This window comes from Odocoileus virginianus, chromosome 22 (assembly GCF_023699985.2).
Source record: "Odocoileus virginianus isolate 20LAN1187 ecotype Illinois chromosome 22, Ovbor_1.2, whole genome shotgun sequence".
In the NCBI taxonomy this organism is placed as follows: Eukaryota; Metazoa; Chordata; class Mammalia; order Artiodactyla; family Cervidae; genus Odocoileus; species Odocoileus virginianus.
This window is the reverse complement of record NC_069695.1, coordinates 3,634,950-3,656,738: the sequence shown is the minus strand read 5'-3', so window position 1 is coordinate 3,656,738 and position 21,789 is coordinate 3,634,950. Positions and strand designations below refer to the sequence as shown.

The 21,789-nt window shown below is 43.7% G+C and overlaps 1 protein-coding gene across 2 annotated transcripts in view; it reads left to right on the top strand.

Moving 5' to 3' along the window:
- Window positions 1–13,885, top strand: part of ONECUT2 (one cut homeobox 2) — a 56,626-nt gene extending 42,741 nt beyond the window's left edge. Inside the window, exons 2-3 of one of the 2 annotated variants that reach the window (XR_011482656.1) lie at window positions 1,705–4,175; window positions 9,187–13,885. Coding sequence is in view for 1 of the 2 variants with exons in the window: in XM_020877334.2 (XP_020732993.2) it covers window positions 1,705–1,991 (287 nt within the window). In the remaining variant the exon portion in view is untranslated. Of the gene's footprint in view, window positions 1–1,704 lie in introns of both variants that reach the window. The other variant, XM_020877334.2, reaches the window with a different exon arrangement.
- The last annotated feature ends 7,904 nt before the right edge of the window (window positions 13,886–21,789 follow it).

Sequence of the window (21,789 nt, the reverse complement as noted above, 5' to 3'; positions counted from 1 at the left end):
GCTGGCCAGTTGGGTCGGGGGGAGTTCAGCTTCCAGAATATCTTTCCTCTTGAGTGTTGGTCCTCAGGTTAAATCCTAAGACCCAGACGTTTGAAGGATGTTCCCCTGATACTCACACCGCCGCAGCCCCCACTATAGCTCATTCTCCTTGCGGAATCCAGAGTGAAAAATGACCTGACCCAAAGCTCAGAGGCAAGACTCACAAATCAGGGCTTTGAGAAGTCTGAAAAGGCTTCCAGACAGTACTCCAGACAGCTCGCCTTGGGGGAACGTCAGAAGAGTACAAGGAGCACTCAGCTGGGGCCAGAGTGTCCAGTAGGAGCGGATTCAGGGAAGGATGCTCAGAGCTGGACTTCTGCTCTCTCCTTGAGGGCCTTTCCTGGATTAGCTGTGTCTGTTGTTGTTCAGTCGCTAAGTTGTGTCTGACTCTTTGCGACCCCATGGACTGCAGCACTCCAGGCTCCCCTGTCCTTCACTATCTCCCAGAGTTTGTTCAGACTCAGGTCCATTGAGTCGGTGATGCTGTCTGATCCAACCATCACATCCTCTGCCACCCTCTTCAGCTTTTGCCTTCAATCTTTCCCAGCATCAGTCTTTTCCGATGAGTCGGCTCTTGAGGCTACACAAAAACTTTGGATGAGCTGAGGTTTCTGTCCAGTCTTCTCGTGTTTAAATCTGTGACTCGTATGCACTGTACTAGGCATTAGAGATTTAACTCCATCTGTGAAATGTGCACATTCCTGGAAGAGTCAAGACATCACTTGTCCCCAGTATCCCAGGCATTCAGTTGTGTCCACGGTTCCAAAACAAGCCCGTCGGGAGCATCACGCAGACCTGATGCCCGCCTTCCGGGAACTTGTAGGACAAGCAGAGGCAGTAACACATACTGAAGTGTGCTGGAAGCCCCGGTGGGGAGACCTCGCTGCTGAATCAGGCACTCTCCATCTACTTATTCACATATCTCGGGCTCCAGGCTGATCCCCTGCAAATGTGGGTTCTTCTGCCAACCTCAACCCTGGTCTTCATGTACTGGCTTCACCTCCGACCAGCCAAATTACAACTGGTTAAACCAACTTTTTCATGGACTTCCCCTCCCTGTTTGATTTTATGTGGGTTGTTTTTTTTTTTTTTTTTACTTTTTCGAAAGTCTAGAGGAAGGGGCTTTGGGGTTGGGATGATGCCATCACTGCTTTCATTCTGTTCACAACTTTTTGAGTCATGTGAGTGGAAGGTTTGATTTTGAGAAATGACGCCACTTTTACGCTTCGACTCCAGAAAGTCGTGTGGCTCAGCTCTCAGCAGTTCTAGAGGGAGACTGTGAAAGAGGAACTGGGTAACCAGGCTTCCTCCAGGGGAAGGGGTCCTCTTCTTCAGAACACCTGATTTCACAGATGAAGAGTTTTAAGGGGGTGGGGATGGGCGGTCGGAGGTGAAAGAGAAAGCAAGGGCATTTGGTTCAAAGACCTGAGTGTGTAGAACAGCTCTGTTCTTTCCTCCTCCCTCCGTCCCCCCACTAACGGATGCCTTCCATCACCCAGAGATGAACTGGGAAGGCTGGTTGCTGACAGCCGGGCAATTCGCAGTCAGGTTTGACGGTCTACATCCGTTCTGCAAGGCTGTCTGTGTTCTCAGTCCGTCAGCTCGGGGGGAGGGGTCGGGTCTCCGCCTCACCCTGACTCTCTGCTCCTTCTCTTCCCCTTCCAGCGTGCAAACGCAAAGAGCAAGAGCCCAACAAGGACAGGAACAATTCCCAGAAGAAATCCCGCCTGGTGTTCACTGACCTCCAACGCCGAACGCTCTTCGCCATCTTCAAGGAGAACAAGCGCCCGTCCAAAGAGATGCAGATCACCATTTCCCAGCAGCTGGGCCTGGAGCTCACGACCGTCAGCAACTTCTTCATGAACGCCCGGCGCCGCAGCCTGGAGAAGTGGCAGGACGACCTGAGCTCGGGCGGCGCCTCCTCCGCCTCCGGCGCTTGCACCAAAGCGTGACGGAAGGACTCCCGGCTGGGCACAAGTCGCCTCCCGACGAGGACACCCGATACCCAAAGAAAACGCAGAGGAAAGAGACACCGGATTCTTAGCTGGGGCCCTTCACTGGTGATTTGAAAGCACAATTCTCTTGAAAAGAAACTCTTCTATTCTAGCTGTAATCATAGGCCAGGTGTTCTTTTTCGTTCATTTGTTTTTAATGGCTATGGAGTCCACGTGCAAGCTGAAAACTAATCTCTTTGAACCGGACATTGTCCTCTGAGCGAGCGTGCTAAGCACCCCAGGAACCCAAATGGGGCCTTCCTAGAGCAAGTCAGTTCCAGCCTAGTGTCAGCCAAGCAGGGTTGCTTAGAATGTCGGCATCCCAGTTGGGGTCCTGTCGGCCTCTTGGAGTCCTCGTTCCTGCGAGTCAATAGTAGGGCTCTGGCTGTTACAAGGACTCTTGAGTTTGGGTTCCCAAGATGCTACAGTAAGAGAAGAATCTAGCAACAAGAATGACCTCATTTGCTTTCCAAGTGCTTAGCTTCATCAAACCGTAGTTCACCAACGTTCACAGCCATAACATAAAAAACCATCCGAATGACAATTACTGAGCACAAGTTTTAAATATGGAAGTTAAAAAAAAAAATCCAAGGACCTGTTTTTCCCAACTCAGGCATCTTTTTTCATTGAACAGTTTAGAAAGCTTTAAGTTGATCCAGTTTACAGTTTTCTTTTCCTTAACCTCCTGGAAATCTCATGTGGTCTTGGATCCATCAAAAAATAAAACAAACCAAGTCAGTTCACTTGAGCGCCAAGTATCAAGCACAACGAAGATAAATAGAGAAGTGAGGGAGGTTCTGGATTCACTGCATCTGGATTTTCAAGACACCAATTGGGAAGTCAAGAGGGAATCATTGGGAATATGGCTTCAAGCACATTTTGCAGTTTGCTACAAATTCTGTTTGTACATAATGAAAACGCACACTCAGGAGGCCAATTTAACTGCTACGGTATATGGAGCAAATGCAGCATTTTAAAAGATCTAGATTTTTTTAGATCATAAATGTATCCTTCTTGGTTATCCATCACCTGGTCCCTCCTATTGTGCATTATGACCACCACATAATACATTCTCACGCTTTCAGATTTGGGTTGTTCCCTTGTCCATTGCATCAATAGGGACGTTTTCAGTGTTTCTTACCAAGGAAAAAAATAAAGAATTCAAACCACCAAACATGTTACTCATAACCATCATCTAGTCCTGAATCTCTTCCATTATTGAATCATCCTAGCAGAACAGCTGAATAAATCTGGAGGAAAACACAGCACACCAAAGAAGCAGAATACTGCAAACCAAAGACATTTCTTACTTGCCATTTTCTAGCCTGAAAAAAAATACTGTGATTACTTTTAGAAGTCAGAAAACCTGTGCAACTCCAAGTGGCTTCCAGTGCTCGCATTTGGCTCGTCACTGGGCCAAGTGGACCGGCCACGCCACGGATGTTAGCCAGGCCACGGAGCGAGGGGCTCTCTGTTCCTGGCTGTCACCTTCCCACAGCAAGTGGAGGAGGGCCCACGGACCCCAGGAGATTGCGACGGTCACCATGTGCATATTTACCAGTGAATGGCCCCGGGTGGGCACCACAGGGGTGTTCAAAGCAAGCCAAACGCTGCAATGATGCTTTACAGACACTTGAGACTGACTTTTTTTATGAATTACTTAATCGAAACCAAAGAAACTTTTTCTGCACCTACTTCTGCAACAAACAAAACTGTCCCATTGAAATGAATAAAGAAAAATGGACATCCATGAAAATCCACCACCACCAAGATGGAAGCACGCCAGAAAAAAAAAAAAAAAAAAAAACAGAAACAGAAAAAACATCGAGACACACTGTGTTCGAACAGACCTCTTGGGACATTTTTTGGAAGCAGATTTTTAAAAGGGTTTGAGACAGGAAGAGAAATAAGGAAGAGCCTCCGTGGCTGCTGCTTCATCCGACGACTCACGCGGTAATCTTAAAAGTTGAAGATTGTCTTTAATTTGTGCCTATGCAGTTTTTCAAAAGAACACGGAACAGAGCAACAGAAACCTCAACAGCTACAATACCAAAGATGAGGATTTCTCACACCTTTGTTTCAGTTCATTATCCCCTCTTGCCTGGCTTAAATACTAATAGCGCCATTGATCTGTGTGTAAAGGTAATCAATTTTATTTCTGAGCAACAAGAGGAAAGGGTCATTTATTTGATTTTATTGTTTCCCTATCATTTTGTTTTACGGCTTTCTACCCAACATGGAATCTCTCAGAAGATTCCATGGAACTCCACTTTAAGATGTTGGGGGCGCTGAGCAGTTCTCTCTGCTCAGCAGAGCGTGGGGAGTCATACTGTCACTTGAATGTTCTTTGCTTAACCCTCCCTTTCTCTTGGTTCTTTCTGTGTTCAGAGTTTCATCATCAGGGGAGGGAAGGAGAGTGAGGGTCAGGAGTTGGGGTCTTGGGGATGCATCCTCTCCCAAGCCACAGAACCAAAGAATTTATAGAGGAATTGACAAGCCTCATCTTCATGTAATCGCTACATCCTAACAGGGCTTCATTTGGGGGTGGGGGGAGACATGTAAAAATGATTGTCAGTTTCTACTTTTCTATTAGCTTTTTAAAAAATCAGCTGTAAAGTTGCATTTCTAAAGAAAGAGATATATATAATATATGAATACATATATAGATTCAACTTGATATTGGCGATAACCCAAAGTTATTGCTGTTCAAATTCACGTCTTGTTTTTGTCAAGTACTTCATCACTTAAGTACTCAGTTTCAGAGCTTTGCTCATTTCTCATGCCATCCCAGAGTGTGGATGATGTAGAGTATTCCGATTTCTGTGAAAATTCCTGGGGAAGGTTGAAAGTCAAGTCCCAGCATGTCAACGTTTTAACGTGTTGGTAAATGGGTCCGTGGGACAAATGAGTGCTATGTGTATTTCGAGTCATCTCTGTTCTCTGTCTCAGCCAAGATCAGGATGGAGTGACATCCATCCACCATGGCCGGGGAGGGGCGTGTTCATCTTCTCTAACTGCTGGGGAAGCTCAATGGTCCATTCCCTCCAGTTACAGAGATGAGGCCAGCCCAGACACATCTTCTCCAGGAGCCCTGTCCCACTGGGGTGCTCGAGATGCCCCTCAATGAGTAGATCCACTGAAGGGACTTCTTGCAGAAGTCCAGCTCCTGCTGCAATGGGTTCATCCGGTTTCCTCAGGGTGGTAATGACCAGTTTGTTTAGACAAGCCCATGTGCAGCCCATGGCTGGCACTGGGGTGAGGCAGCAGTGTTGGGGGGTGGGGGTGTCTCAGTCCTGGAGAGCAAACACAAGGCAAGGTTTAGGGAGGATCCCTGATTCCTGCTTAGAAGACCTGTTGTCTGTGGTCCCAGCTTCTTGCCCCCTCCACGTTGGTCTCCCCTTGCAGAGGCAGCAGCCTGGAGCCCCAGAAAGAGAATGACTTTCTGTGGCTGTAATAATTCATCCCACCCAGGGGTATTCCTTGACTTTGCCCTGTGTCACTTCGTCTCTTGCTCATTCTCCATGTCTCCTTTGTCAAATGACCAAGAAAAAAGCATATTTCAGCAGGGGGATGCTCCTATTGGGTTGATAAAAGCAAATTTCAACTTGGGCATTTCTTAATGAAACTTTGTGACACATGGCCAATGGAAATGCTTGTTCTTCCTGAGACTGGGCTGAGGAGCAAAGCCTCCTTGGTTTGGTTAGTGATTCTTTGACATGCCAGTCTCAGCATTTGAGTCTCTGGTGTCCTCTGAAGATGTCTACACTGAAAGAGGCCGCCTTCGTGGCCTGAGATTTCAACCCGGGTCCAACCAAGTGTAAACACATACACCCTCAGTGTTCCTGGGGACCAGAGGGAGATGTCATAATGTAAAAAAAAGGCAAGAACTTCCCTCCGGGGTTTTGATAAATGTCTCATAGCAAATAATGCCATACCAGAGAGAAGTGCTTGCTTCTGAAAAATTATTTACGTACATATATAAATATGTGTGTATCTATATATTTGTGTATTTAAAAGTTAAGTCCTACAGAATTTCAATTTGTTAAAAATCTGAAAGAAACAAAACAAAAACCTGCAAACTGAATTATAATGGAATTTGACCCAGTATGTCTTTCCTCAAGCATTTAAAAACTTATTTTAGGTTAACAATTTTAGAGAAAAAAACTCTTTGGACTTAGTTATAGTTTAGGATCCATTTCCTCAATCCAAGAAAAATTCCAGGCATTAGCAATGTTAAGGGCAGGGCATTGTGAAGGGACAGTTCCAAACCAAATTCACATTCTTGAGACAATGGAAATCCAAAAGCTATTGGCTGGAAAATTCTTTATTTCTTTAGGGAAATAGGCTTGCCTCCGTTTTTGTTTTCAATGTGATTTTTGTCCTGAGGATGTAGTTCTTTCATTCCAGGAAACTTTTATTTTAAAAAGAGCCAATATATTTCTTTAAAAAAAAAAACAAACAGCGACAATAATAAAAACTCATCCACAATATTTAAAGGCCTTTCCAAAATGTAAAATAGCATGTAGGTTGTAACATTTAACAGTACAGGTGGGAATAAGGCAGGCAGCCTGACACTTGGGAGAAATCACCTATGCAGGGTCTCTTTTCCTGAGGGCTCCTGGCAACTGTGGGCTCTGGAAATTCAAGCTCATTTTTATTTCTAGCTAAAATAAAATCAAAATTAGGAGTAAATCTGATACACACACACACACATTTTTGTTAAGTCAAACAATGTATTTCAGAGCCAAACATAAATGCCTTTTGATGATCAACCATTTTTCTTTATGCTGGGTGCCCACCTATTCATGCTGATATGTTAAAGTTGAACAGCTTTTTTGAAAAATATGACTACCACCTGGGTGCAGGGGGACACTTTCCCGCTTTTGAAAGTGCTGGTAGAATTATAAAAGTGTCTGTTGATTATACTGTTCCTGAAGCATCATGACAGTATACCTTTGTGATGAACCCTGATTTTCAGGAGGTTGTATAGTAGGAATAGGAATTTCTTAAAAATAGAAAAAGAACAGACTGGGTCCCAGTCTTGTTGAAGAATAAGGGAGTATATGAAAAAGTAGAGAAAAAGATGATCCATGTGGTCAAGAAAGGTTGACTCCAAAGCCCAAACCCATGTACTGTGACAGTAACTGTCACAATTCCTAACAAATCAGAGCTGAGCTTTTGGTTGTTGCTGCTGCCTACGCCTTGTGGTTCAGACTTGCTAGCCTAACCAGGAAGAGCGAATGAAAGATAGTAGACGGAAAAGGGATACAGTTGGTTTGCCTGTAACGTTCTGATGTTTACTTGTAAAATTGGAGAGCTTTTGTACATTTAGCGAAGACCAAGTCGCCTCTAAAACAACAGCAGATTATAGTTTTCAAATAGGGCCACAAAATCCTTACTAAAAGAAGCAAGTGTACCTGAATTTGCTGTATAAATCTTACCTAGTTAATGATGTTGGCTTTAAATATGGATGCCCCAATGCCTATTTTCTACCTATGATTTTTTTCTTTCCAAGGGTCAAGGGGAGGGAGGGTTGGTTTATTTGTTTTAGAAAGTCTCAGAATTGTTTATAAAATTTTTTAAATGTATTAAAATAACATAGAGCCTCACTTAGATAGGCCCTGAACTTACAGTTGAGGCTGATGGGCTATTCCGCGAACCCCATGGGGACCAGAAGTGTTCCTTGTTCTCAGATACCAAAAAGGCTGACAGCCGGAGGCAAGTGAAAGCTAGAGCCTAAGCTTTCCTTACCGCTGTTGAGTTTGGTTGCCTGGAATTAACCAATTCATTCCCTTTTAATGGAGGAAAATACACATGGCTACAGATGTATTCATTCCACGGAAGTCTTCCACTCTGCTCCAGCCTTAGCAGAGGTATTTTCCCACTGCGTAAACCTTGGTAGATACATTTGCCTAATCCTTGTACCATCTTCAGCTTGAGTGTATACAGATTTAGACGCCTCTTTCACCATGTATTCTCATAGGCATCCATAGCAACACCCTTCGCCTGTGAGGGTCCAGACTGCAGACACCTCCATACGTCCATACATACTGTCCCCTGTTACAATAAATACATTTTAAATGATCATTTCACATGTATGTGCTACTTCTACAGTGTACACTGTTTTTATTATTTATTGTAACATTGAAAACAAAAGTGCAAGGGGGGGCGGAAATCCCAGCATCTTCATTCCATACACTTGGAATTCCGTTCATTTGGTCACATCCAAGATAAACTCAGCTTTCAAGAAACCTTGGATTTTATTTAATCATCTGTGTAAAAGTAACACACGTGCTTGATGACTTCGGTTGAATAGCTTTATTGTGGATCTCTCATTAACTAAAGCTAAATCCAAAGACCTGAAAAAAGAACACACACCTAAAAAAAAAGGAAAAAGTAGCAAGTACGAACTAATGAGGAAAAAAGTGGGCTCTGGTTTCCAGGGTTGAGAAAATGGTGATGTGGTCTTGGGGGGGCTGTGTCAGCTAGAGGGAGGGACATGGTGATTTTTTTTTTCATGCTTGTCACATTTGAATGGTCTTTTTGAACCTGAGAAAGTTCAGAGATTATAATTTTCTGCTTTATTTTCATTTAGACTGTGGAAAGAGGCTATATGTTTTGTCCATTGAAAAATGAAGACAAAAGAAACCTTTTTTTTTCCCCCCATTATCTCTTTGGGTTATAACCCAACAAGCTAAGTACCATTAATGTAATTAATTTATTTAAATTAGTTTTTTAGCACACTGAATGTATAGGATTTTGATAATTAATCATCTTTTCTTACTCTGATTTTACTCTTTGTGCTTATTTATCAGATCCTAGACCAATGGTGCATCAGAGATGCGCAATCCCTTTTAGAATCCCCTTGAAGGTTTGCTTTATAAAGCAGAGAAATTCTGTTACAGACAGGGAAGAAATACAGGTTACAAAAAAAAAAATTTGAGGTATTTTTCTTTCTTGAATTAACTTTGAAAATAGTTTAAGTAACAGTGATTAAATTATTTAAGTTCGCAGCCCCACCTGGTACTAAGCGAACTTCACCTTTTAATTATTGGGGCCTTCAGAGCCTTCATATTGTAACTTATTTATTTAACTTATTCAGCATCTGCAAAAGGTGCACAATATAGTTTATATTTTTTATTTAAAACAACAGAAAGCACTACAGTTTGTTTGCTGTCAGACGGACAACAGAGCAAAGTTTGTGGACAAGCAATGACTATTCAACCCGAACCTGTGCATTCAGAAAACGCATGCCGAGACCCTGCTTCACCAGCCTGGATTTCGGGGCTTCTGTACAGAAACTGGAAGAAAAAAAAATCAGAACAGCAAAAAGAAACCCTTACGCTAGCTGCTTCCAAGAATGAACTCTGTGTGTGTGTAAAACAACAAACAAAAAAGGAAAAAAAAAAAAGCAGAAAAAAGGAAAAAAAAAAAAAGGAAAAACTTTCTATTTCTAGTGAGAACCAAAGAAGGCTACCTCACTGACTTTTTCCATTTGTAATTTTAATCGTGTTGATGACACCAAAGATACCAAAGATTTCTTTCTCTGTGCGGTCTGCATTTTGCTTGTGCTCTTTTATAATTTTAACTCTTCTCTCTGATGTATGGCATGTATGGCCACAGCTCAGATACCCCAAAGAAATAGTTAATCTATGCGACAGTGGCTGCTGATCGGGAAAGGGATGTTTTCTGTATTTTTCTGCGTGTGTTCGCTGTCCCCTCCACGTGTCCAGGATGCACGTTCAGATGTTGCTGTCACTGGATTCCTGAAATTCCAAACTGATGAAGAAGCCTGGTTGGAAGTGGCCTTCGGTCCCAGCCACGACCTCTGTTCCCCACTTTGGAGCTATCGCAGTTGAGATTTCCAATGATAGGAATCCTAATCATTGAACGGTAGAGCTGGAAGGGACCTTAGGAAGTTTTTGGTCCAGCCCCTGGAGGCCCAGAGGAGTGAAATAGTTACCCAAGGCAAGTAACTGACCCAGAGGCAAAGCCCAGTCAAGCCTTCTGGGCCTCGTGCGCCTCTGCCTGAGACGGGCCACACGTTGGAAAGAGGAGGAGGGCTTGGAGCTTGTCATGAGCATTTTTACCCTGTAGAAATAGTCATAGGTATTTTGGTATCTATCTAGCTAGAATCTCAAAGTCACATGAGATCAGTTGCTTGTCAAGGTGGTTAGCCTTGATTTATTAGAGCCCAGAGAGGGGTTTGCGCCCTGGAAGTTACACTGTTCCACTGAGATCACTGTTGAACCTCCCGGTTCCAGGGTGTTGTAGATTCAGTGAGTTTCATTTCTGATTCATTGAGAAGAGAAAGTTCATTCTTGGTCTGTTGAGTTGAATTGTTATGCATATTTTTAGATCAGTATTTGTCAGCGAAGGGAAATTTGATCACCATTTACACGTGTGACATTTAAGTTGTTCAGATTTTCCCTCTTCCTCTTGACACAACACATAGTTTCGAGGGCACCTCTGTACTTAGGAGAGAAGTTTAAGCCTTGTATCATTGGATGCTGAAGCATTACTCATTAGGAGCAAAAGATGACCACAAAATTTCAGAGGAGTCAATATGCCAGTTTAGGAAACAAGTGCTTAAAGTTACTTCTCTTTTCCCTTCTTACTCGTGAAGTGAATTGGTCTTAAGTTTCCTTTGAGTCAATTAACTGATTAATTCACCACTAAGATTCAGTCACCAGAGTGATTTGTACATGAGCAAGGTGAAATCATTCTCAACTGTTGGCCAAATGAGTTTCAGATAAACGCGAAGATCAGCCTCCAGTCTGGATGGTTGTTTATTGAATGCTAGTATTTTGCATTTCAACTAACGTAGTTCTCTTTCAGCTTTTAAACGACCATTTACCCAAAGAAGCTAAGAAGGGAAAAGACCAGTCAACTCCTCCAATCCACGCATTGATGTGAGTAATAGCTAATAGAGGAAATTAGAAGCTAGACTGCCAGACTTGAAGGAACACTCAGTTATCCCTTCCTGTCGTTTCCAAGCAGTGTACTGACCCATGTGAATCTTCTTTCCGGTCCAAACAGGCTCCAAGCTTCATCTGCCCCCCATACCAGGCAAAGGTGTAAGGCCTGACTTTCAGATAGCAAATTGCTTTGGTTTTCTTCCCAAATTCCTATTGGAAGTAGCATTCTCCAAATACCTGGGAGACAGGTGTTCTCCCAGACCAAGACGATCTGGTGGTTGAGCAGCGACGTGCTCTGTAAGCCAACACCGCCCTCCCCAGCCTTCCAGCCACCAAGCCCCTAGAAGGAGCGCAGGGAGACGGATGGCGGCCTGAACACAGGACACACCCCCGGTTGGCAGACCCCTCCCCAGCAATCCCCCCGCAGCCTCATGCTTCACTTGCAAAGTGTGACCTAACCACGGGACGAGTGCCTTGCTTGAACCAAAGCAACGATTTAGCCAGTCTGGACTTCTCCGTGCTTTTTTTTAATCCTTCCTGTGAATACCTCAGCTTCCACTGGGCCTCCATACAGTAAATTGGTGGGCTTATTGTACTGTGGTGCTTTGCAATGCAACCCTGCAAACAAGATTTGTACTAATACCAAAGGTTCTTTCTCTGTCTCTCCTCTGCCTCCCCTGTTCTTCCCCCTTTTCTAGTTCTTCATGGTTCCAAAGCTTTAATATGAACCTGGGCATGTTGGCAATGCAGACCGCGCAATTCCTTACCGAATTTTCTCAGATATACCTCATAGATAATAGTGTTTAGAGTAATGTTATTATAGCGTATGTAATAAATTATTCACTGTTTCTTTTGGTAACTGTGATTTAAAAAAAGAAAAAAGAAAAAAAAAGCTTTATACGTTTTAGGTTGTGCTTTTGTAATAGACGAAAAGGTGAGCTTAAAAAAAAATGGTTTTTTTTTTTTTCCCCTTTGAATTTTATTTATTCTGGATTGGGGAAAGTTGCAGAATGAGCCCAAAGTTTACAGTTTCATATTTTGCTGAAGAAACAATCTGTGTTCATTTGCTCTGTTGAAAAAGAAAATTTATTATTTTCTACATTTGTGCTACTTGGTCTGAACAATTAATTGTTCTGTGCTAACAGTGTAGTATTATAATTAGCAACTGCCAATCAGTGCTATAATTTTATGCATGAGGCTAAAAATTTAGCAGTGTGATGCATTGTGGTCTTAAATAGCAAAGTTTTTCATTTTGAACTAGATCTTCCCCTTTGGTTCAATGGACTTGATTTATGCATGGGCGCCAAATTGTTTGTTAGCAGTTGTGGAACGGTTGTGTATACATTAAACTGTGAAAATGTACACAGTTCAGCCTCAGACAGTGGTAATATTGGTTTTATTGGGAGCTGTCTCACCTCGAAAATACCTTGACCTCTGTTGGGATTTCAAACCGAGTCAAACTAAATCGAGTTCAAATGTGATGAGAAGGGTCATTCCAAGTTTGAGTTTGCCCACTCGAATTCCCCAGTCAGATTCTCATAACCCAGCTATCTTACTCCATACAAGAGGGACTTGGAAACAAGCATTGAAAACCAGCTCTGCGTTTTAAGTTCCCACAGGAGAGTCATTTTGACTTTCTGTTCCTGACCTCAGACATAACTGGCCACCTGTATGGAGATGCAGATTGATCCAGGACTCGCCTCTCCTGGGTCTTTGCTTGGGAATGGCCACTTTATGCTTGGTCTCCTGGAAGAATGCTATTTTGTCAGGTCAATTCAGATGACATCAGTATCAGTAATTGTTCTCTGGGTTCTCTGTCCCTTTTCCTGGGCAGCTCCACCAGCTGTTCTAGTTTTTTGGGGGCAAAGATAGATAGATGGCCATTCCTCAAAGCTTCACCTATGCACCCATATCCTGGATTTTCCTCCTGAGAGTGAGAGATGGTTCTAGCTTACTCTTTTCTGCCCAACAATGTTGCATCTATCCTAAAGTGGGTATAAGAAATTTTGAAACCTAGTTTAGTAAAACCATCTTTGTTTAAACTCCCTAATTATCTGAGGCCCCTATATCTCAAAAAGTATTTTTCACTTGCAGTGGATTGGGCAAACTTATTCTTTCTTATTTTGGGTCCTGAGGCCCATTCTCAAGTTTCATACCTATTCCCCCAATCAACATGCTTGACATTAAACCAAATCAGCTGCTAAGCACACTTTATTTTGCATAGGAGTGCAGCTTAGGAAACAGCAGTGGGAAGGCCGAAGCCTGCTCAGCAATATGTTGGAAATCACCCACGGTAGCACGTTCATACAACCATCCATGAGAGTAAACTGAGAATGCGCTTTCATTAATAATGCCAAGAAACATTTTATTTGGCCTTATAAAGTAGATCGTGATAATGAAAGCTTTGTAATAGACAGTCTTGATTTCTTCCCTTATTAATCTGCCAAAGACAGGAATGGACACAAGAATTTAAAGTCGATTTTTGTTAAGACCGTTTATGATTGCAGTCATGTTTAATCTCCCAGAAAGCTTTCTATGTTCTTCCGCCATAAAACCAAATGGATGTTTCAGTCAAGTTCTCCTCACCCTCACAAACCCACACACGAATCCTCTCGAAGCAGGTGTTGTAGAATCTACGAAGTTCAAATGTATTTTCAATCCAAAGTAAACAGAGGAGTGTCTGAGACATGAGTGTGCCCAACAGTTTTTATTACGAGAGACGCATGGGTCTGGCTTATTAATTAGGATTTGCCAAGAAGACTTGTCTTATGAAACTCGAGGTATATTTTGTTATGCCATTTTATGTCCTTTTTTTTTAAAAAAAAAAAACTTTGTGGAAAGTGATATGTTGAATCAAGTGTAAGCTGAGTTTTCCAGACAACTGAAGTAGCTACATCGTGAATGTTATTTTGTTATTAAAGGGTTTTTACTCAATGCCTTGTACCAGTGGATGTCCTTTTCCTTGGAGACACAGAACTATGGAAGCGCCTCTCCTGGGCCTGGGTTCCCCTCCTGCTCTCTTGGGGACACGTGGGCCTGGTCTGGGAAATGGAAGGTCATGGGCTGGAAGGTAGATTTTGGCTCTAGGGCAAGTGAATGTGAGCGTGTCCGCTGCTCAGTCATGCCCACCTCTTTGCAACCCCGTGGACCGCAGCCCACCAGGCTCCTCTGTCCACGGAATTCTCCAGGCCAGCATACTGCAGTGGGTTGCCATTTCCTCAAAATCTGCATAACTGTCAGCTTTGAAGAGAGCTGGTCCAAGCTTTCTAACCTCACTCTCTGGACCTCAACACCTCTCTGAGATCCCTTGACCTTAAGCACATGCCAGCATGGAGGCAGACCCTGGTTCTTACAGGAAAGGCCAGAAGACAAAGTAGCCATCCTGAATCCCCGGTCGCCCACCAGACACTCGCCTGTCCTCAGGCGGGGCTCCACCAGCCAGGGTGTGGGTGGCCCGTCTGGTTGGCTTGACCTGCGGCATCACTGTGCTGCAGAGGGTCCGGGTCCTACACTGCAGCGGGGCTCCTTTAAGTCAGAGCCCCCCACCTCACCCTTCCTCTGCACCCCGGTTTAGCGAGTCCATCTGTAGATTTTACCAACAATCATTTGGAGAACAAAGAAAGGTATGAATGGATTTTTCTGTTGTTTTGTTTCCAGTTTGTATTTTGGCTATCCCCAGTTCTTTGATCTGGAAAATAGAGGAGAGGAAAGGAGATGCTGCTGCCTCTGCCTGGCCCCTCTCTTGGGGGACCATGCACGTTGCCCGCGTTACTGATTTTTCTTAGAGGACAGGCTGAACCACAGCTATGGAGCCAACCGAGAACCTGGCCCATCAATGCCTACTTTTATCTCTGTTTGAAGGTCCTCTTCAAAAGTCTATACCACGTGGGGGCTTCCCCCATCTCCCTTGCACACGTGCTAGGTCACTTCAATTGTGTCCAACTCTCTGCAACCCTGTGGACTGTAGCCTGCCAGGCTTCCCTGTCCATGGGATTCTCCAGGCAGGAATACTGGAGTGGGTTGCCATGCTGTCTTCCAGGGGATCTTCCCAACCCAGGGATCAAACCCACATCTCTTAAGTCTCCTGCCTTAACAGGCAGGTTCTTTACCACTGGTGCCACCTGGCAGGCTTCCATCTCCCTTGCTTTGATCCAATTTGGCATTTAGCTAAAGAATCTGATTATTATGTAGCAAAAATTTATTCAGATTATGACAGGAAACCTATGTGGCCATCAGAGTTGACTCTTCAAAGACCATCCAGCTGTGGAACAGGTAGTCATACCATAATCAGATACTTTCTTGAAGCTAGAATATTATTTCCCTTCTTTACTATGTCTTTTTGTGTTACACAAGTCTAAATGGGGCCAGCAAACTTCGTACCATGTACGGTTATAATGTGCATGTTAATTCATTTCAGTCGTGTCCGACTCTTTGTGACCCTATGGACTGTAGCCCACCAGGCTTCTCGGTCCATGAGGTTCTCCAGGCAGGAATACTGGAGTGGGTTTCCATTTCCTCTTCCAGGGGACCTTCCCCACCCAGGAATCAAACCCACATCTCTTGTATCTCCTGCGTTGGCAGGCAGATTCTTTACCACTAGCACCACCTGGGAAACCCACAAGAGGTTATAAGATACCTGGCAAATTGGAATTCCGGAAACAAGAAGATAACTTCCCACTGACAAAATGATAAAGAAAGTCTGCGTTTGGCAGGCAGGAACTGAGAGGATACAGACTTAATCTTGGTGTTGGTTCCTCTTTCAACCGACACCTCCAATCACCTACTCTTATTTTCACTAGCTTAGTCCTGGAGCCGTTGAGTCTCCTCTGGCCTCAGATGCCAAAGAACTTCATAAAGATGATTTAGAATTGACCAGCATTCCCATCAGTTCCCTTCTTCATCCTTTGCTTTTCTCCAAGAAGGTGTTTCCCTGAACTGCAGAGAAAAAGCCTGGCTGTTTTTTTCATCCTTTATTCTAATATTTCTACCCAAATTAATATTTTACTGGCACAGGTGATGTAGACTCTTACTTGGTCAATGACCTCTTACTAGAGAAACTGTCCTTCCACCAAAGTGAGTGAGAACAAGTTCCAACATCTTCCATCGGTTTTTCTTCTCGGGATCAAATCAGTTAGGGCTCTTTCCTCCCTTTGGGCCCGATGACCTCAGAGGTGTTAAATTTGGGTATTAAAAATGCCTTTTAATTTCGCATGCTGGCCTGTGGGTCTTGAATCCTTTCCAAGCTTTTGATTGCTGTATGACTTTAAAAGTGACTAAAATGAGAGAAGGAAAAGGAAGAACAGAGAGAAGAATTTGTCCCAGCTCGATTTAAAGTTTTAGAAGGGGAAGAAAAGACTCATTAAGTCACAGGCAAATGGCTATACCATCAGGGCCCACGCTCAGTCACGGGGCTTCTCCGTCAGCTTTTTCAGAAACCGAGCCCTTTAGTAGAAACCCGGATATGTTTGCTAGGTCTCCACCCAGACTCTAAGAGAAGATGTCAGAGAGTCACAGACAAACGTCTTGCTCTGTTTCCTGGTTTTTACAGCCATTATCCCCAAGAAAGGCATAGAGGAAAACTTTGAACTGTTACTTCTGGCCGAAGTAAAAGTGACCTCTTTTGTTTTAGGTAGGAGACCTCACCTCTCCTACCTAAAATCAGGAAACCACAATCCTAAAATTTGCATTCCCTTCCATTTTGGAAAAAAAAATCACACACTAGTTAATTCAAATTATTTCCTTTTAACCCTCAGCTATACTGACAAAGCATATTATTACCCAGATTTTACCCCATCTCAGACCTGTTAAGGCAGACTGTGCTGAAAGACTTTCCAGGGATGGTCAACAGGGTGAATGGTGGCTGCCCTGAAATTCTGGGGAAGAGGAGAACAACGCCATGCTCGGGGCTGCTCACTCCTTGATAAGCGCCCAGTCCTTAGGAAGATTTCCTTGAATGTTAATTGCATTTTCAGTTCTGCTCATTTCCCACCCTGGTGTTTTGTCTGCAACATTACTTACACTGGATTCTATTTTTATTCCTATCATTAAGTGGTAGTGCTGTAAATTCTGCAATTAATGTCAAATAAACTGCTTTCATTCACTGACCATGTCTCAGCTGGCCTCTTTCTCTTTTCATGGAAATGTCTGAGTCTCCTCCCTGCTGCCTCCCATTGTGGCTTCATAAAGAACAGTCGAGTTGCTCTGCTTCGTAAGACAGCGACTTCTTACCTCTTAAAGGATGCAAGGCAGGTTTTATCATCACCAAATCTGTTATCCCTCCCATCGGTTACGAAGGGTTAGGGATGCCCCTGTAAAGATGACCTGTTTCTTAACCCACAGAGATTAAAAAAAAAAAAAAAACTTTAGAGGTAACTCAACCTAACTTTATCTTTATACAGATTCCATATGAGCATCAGATTCCATATGAGCCTCCTAAACCAGAAATGAGACATAGGTTCTTTTAGGAATCAGACCTCCCTTGCATTACCCCAGGGTCCAGCTGAGAAATTTTGTGGATTCTTACATTCTGTGAAGGCAAGGGAGGGCAGGAGGCGTTCTCCAACCTATCTATCTTAATACCTTTACTCTTACTAGTCACCAAAGTCCATGGGTCACATTTCTCCTAATAGTTGACAGGGCTACAATCTTCACCATTGAGATGTCACTTTTGTCACTCAGTGTGCTAATTAGCAGAGCCTGACACGGACTGAGATGTGGACGGCTGAAGCCCAGACGTGAGCAGGGGCTGCCAGGAGTAAGACGCTTCAGGAACCATGGCCCCTGGCCAGCTGAGGCTGCACACCCTCGATGAGGACAATTTACTGGCCCCAGGCCGAAGCTTGAACACATGCGCTGCACCACACTCTCTGTGCTCAGCCTGCTAGGTAAACCAGGGTCGTCATGACGACAGTTCAGCGCTTAATCACATCCTCTGTTAGAAAAGATCGGAGAGTATATGTGAATTTCCATATAAATAACAATCCTTTACATTGGCATTTAAGAACTACTTTTGGGGACTTGGTCCCATGGTTAAATATCCATGCTTCTTAACTGCAAGGGGCACAGGTTCAATCCCGGATCAAAGAACTAAGATCCCACATGCTGTACAGAGCAGCCAAAAAGGTAAACAAAATAAAAATTACTTTCTATTCCTTTATTTATTCATCTTATTTTTCCTGCAACTGGTACTGCAGGTATTATTCTTCTCATGGAATAATTAAGTGCAAACAGTTTCATACTCACCTAATAATAACAACTCACATGGATGGATCGTTACCAGGTATGAGACACTGTGCAAAACATTTGACACCATTTATCTCATCTAGTTCTCCCGACTGCCTTATAAGGTGGGTACTATAATTATCTCCACGTTACAGATGAAGGACCAGGTGTTGAGAGATCAGGTAACTTGCTGCGGGTCACTCACGAGGCAGCCTGACTCCAGGGCTGAGCTCTTATTTCTGCAGAGTTTCCTTGGATTAACTGCAGAGTTGAGTAATCACAGCCTGGGGCTCCTCCTCCTGGGTTCCTTCAATACGAAGTCCTGTTTGTTAAGCAGCCGAGATGGGTGGAGGTGAAGACCATCAGTTCAAAGGTCCTTCCAGCATCTCCACCAGGTGTGTTCACGACTGAACACGGGTTCTCTTATGGCTGAGAAGTTGCTCACAGCTCCAAGTCTTCATTCTGCTCTTGGGAATGCCATCCAGGACATTCGTGTGGAACTCCATGGAGATGACAAGAAATGATTTGGGACTTCCCAGACCACAGAGAAGCCTACAGAAGTGCAGGTAAGATCTCACTGTTGGCTGTGGGTACTCAAAGTGCCCACAAAAATGAATTTTTAAAGGACACTAAGAGCTGCAGAACTGAAACCACAAAGAAAGCAGCAGGTTGTTGGTACAAAACAGTGGCTGCAAATACATCTCCTAACAGGGTTATTTTTGAGTAACCTCATTTGAGATGTATGTGGTCCTTGATATCATCATCACTGTTATTGTCATTATTACCTGCATCTTCAGGAGACCAATAAATAACACTCCTGTCTTCTCCTTCAAGCTTAGAACTAATTAAGAAATAAGACACAAAAATTAAACATGAACATTTTTAACCTGTGTTTTTGGTAGAGCTGAGTTGGAGAACATAAATCGGCTTGGATTGGATTGTGACCAGAGGGGCTTCCTAATATAACCCTGCTGGGTTGAACTTACCCCCCAAGACCACCAGCCAATGTTGCCTCTGTTCAGTCCTGCTTTCCTCCGCACCCACAGGGGTTGCTCCCAAAAGCACATCCCAATATACCTGCATGTAGATCTCAGTGTCTGAGTCTGCCTCCCAGGGGACCGAACCTACAACGGCGACTTATTTGTATTTATTTTGCTATTGTTGGAGCGTAACTGCTTACAGTGTTGCGTTACTCTCTGCCCTACCACAGTGTGAATCAGCTCTGTGTTCACATGTGTGCCCTCCCTCTGGAGCCCCCATCCCACCCCCCCGAGATCATCCCAGCGCACGGAGCTGAGTTCCCCGCATCTGTACCGCGGCTTCCCACTAGCTACTTGACACCCGGAGTGTCTATGCATCCATACTACCCTCTCACTTCTGCCCACCCTCTCCCTCCTTACCCCACCAGGACACCTACTTATGGGCCCCGTTACTGTCCCTTCCCATGAAAATGCCAGACACCCCCTGGGGGGGTGGGGGAGGAATGTAAGGGGAGGCATCTCCAAGATCCAGCTGTTTTCTAAAACAGATTTTTTTTTATAACAACAAGAGACTGAGCTATTGTGACCTGGTAAGACATGCTCTGCTTCTACGTGGGGTCTAGCAGAGGGAAAGGGATGTGAGGGATGTGGTCCCACTCAGACTTCGGCTCGGCTGGGGTAGATGGCCCGCCTCCATCCGCAGGGCGGGCAGGGCAGAAGGCAAGAGGCCCTGGGTCCTTGTCCTCACTGGGCTGAGGAAGGCTGGCCCAGAGGTGCAGCTGGCCTCCCCCGCCCAGAGAAGCAGCTGCACCTTCCAGACTAACCTAGCCACACTGCGCTCAGGATGAAGCCACACTTGGCCGTTTCCTTGCCTTTCGAGTGTGTGATACAGAAGTGAGCTGCTCTCACACACGTGTGCCCGAAGCCCCAAAGTGCACGATGAGTTCTTCGGGTGAAGTACGGCCCTCGGTGGGCACAGGGCTCCTGGACGGATGCACCCCAATCCAGGAGTCCCTGACCTGCTGGGCCAGTGACTGCAGCTCCGGGATGAGGGTGTAGCTCTTCCTGCACCCCTTGCATCGGGGAGGTCGGTCTGGAGACAGTGAGAGACAGTGTGGGTACCTGCTCACCCCCCGGCGTCCAGTTCATCTTTGCTTTTCCCGGTTGACATCATCCTCTTCTTGCCAGTCTGTGTTTTGATGTCATGTCTAAGGAACCATTTCCTCACTCAAGGTCATGGAGATTGGACACTGAGGTTTTCTGCAAAGCGTTTAATGATTTTCGCTCTTCTGTGTGGGTCTTCGCTCTACTCTAAGTTTTGGATATGGTAGAAGGTAGACTAGCTTCCTTCTTCACGTATTCTTCATATTCTCAGCACATCAGTTGAAAAGACTATTCTTTCCCCAAGAATTTTCTTGACAGCTGCCTCATTTGATACTTTCTACCAACTGTGAAAGGGTTCCAATTTCTCTCTATCCTCATCAACATTCACTTTTTTTTATTATTATTTTTTATTTTAGCCATCCTAGTGAGTATGAAGGCAGATCTCATCCTGGTTTTGATCTGCATTTCCCTAAAGACTAATGAACAAATGATTAATGATGTTGAGCATCTTTTCATGTAGACTTTAATTTTTTTAATAAAATTTTTAGAAGTTTTAGATTTATAGAAAAAATGTGAAGATAGTACTGAGAAGTTCTCATATGCCCAGTAACCAGTTTCCACCACTATCAACATTTTACATTAGTATGAATCATTGTTTACCATTAATGAACCAACAATGGCACATTATTAACATCTATATTTCATTCAGATTTCCTTAGTTTTTACCTAATATCCCTTCCCTGCCTCAGAATTCCATGTTACATTTAGGCCCCATGTCTTCTGAGGCCCCTTTAATTTCTCAGAGTTTCCTTATTTTTTATGAACTTGACCATTTTTCTCTTTTTAAAAAAATTGAGGCATCATTGACATGTGACATTATATTAGTTTCAGATACACAATATAATGATTTGATATTTGTGTATGTTGCACAATAATTACCACACTAAGTCTAGTTAACATCCATTACCGAACAAACTTACAAAAGTATTTTTCTTGTGATGAGAATTTTTAAGATTTACTCTCAGCAACTTTCAAATATGTAATGCTGTGTTATTAACTATAGTCACCTTGTTGTATATTACAACTCCATGACTTGTTTATAGGTGAAAGTTTTTTGACTCCTTTCATCCATTTGGTACCCCCCCCCCCCAATGCTACCAGCCCCCTGCCTCTGGTGAGCACCGTCTCTTCTCTGTATCTATGAGCTCAGTTTGTTTATTTACTTTTTTTAAGATTCTACATACAAGTGAGACCATGTGGTATTTGTCTTTCTCTGTTTGACTTATTTCACTTAAAATAATGCCATCAAGCTCCATCCATGTTGTGGTAAATGGCCAGTTTCCCTTCTTCTTAATAGCTGAATAATATTCCATTTTATATATTATTTATATATATATACACACACACACACACACATTTTCGTGATTCATTCATCCATTAGTGGACACTTAGGTTTTTCCATAGCTTGGCTATTACAAATAGTGCTGCAATGAACATGGGAGTATAGATGTCTTTTCAAATTAAAGTCTTTCC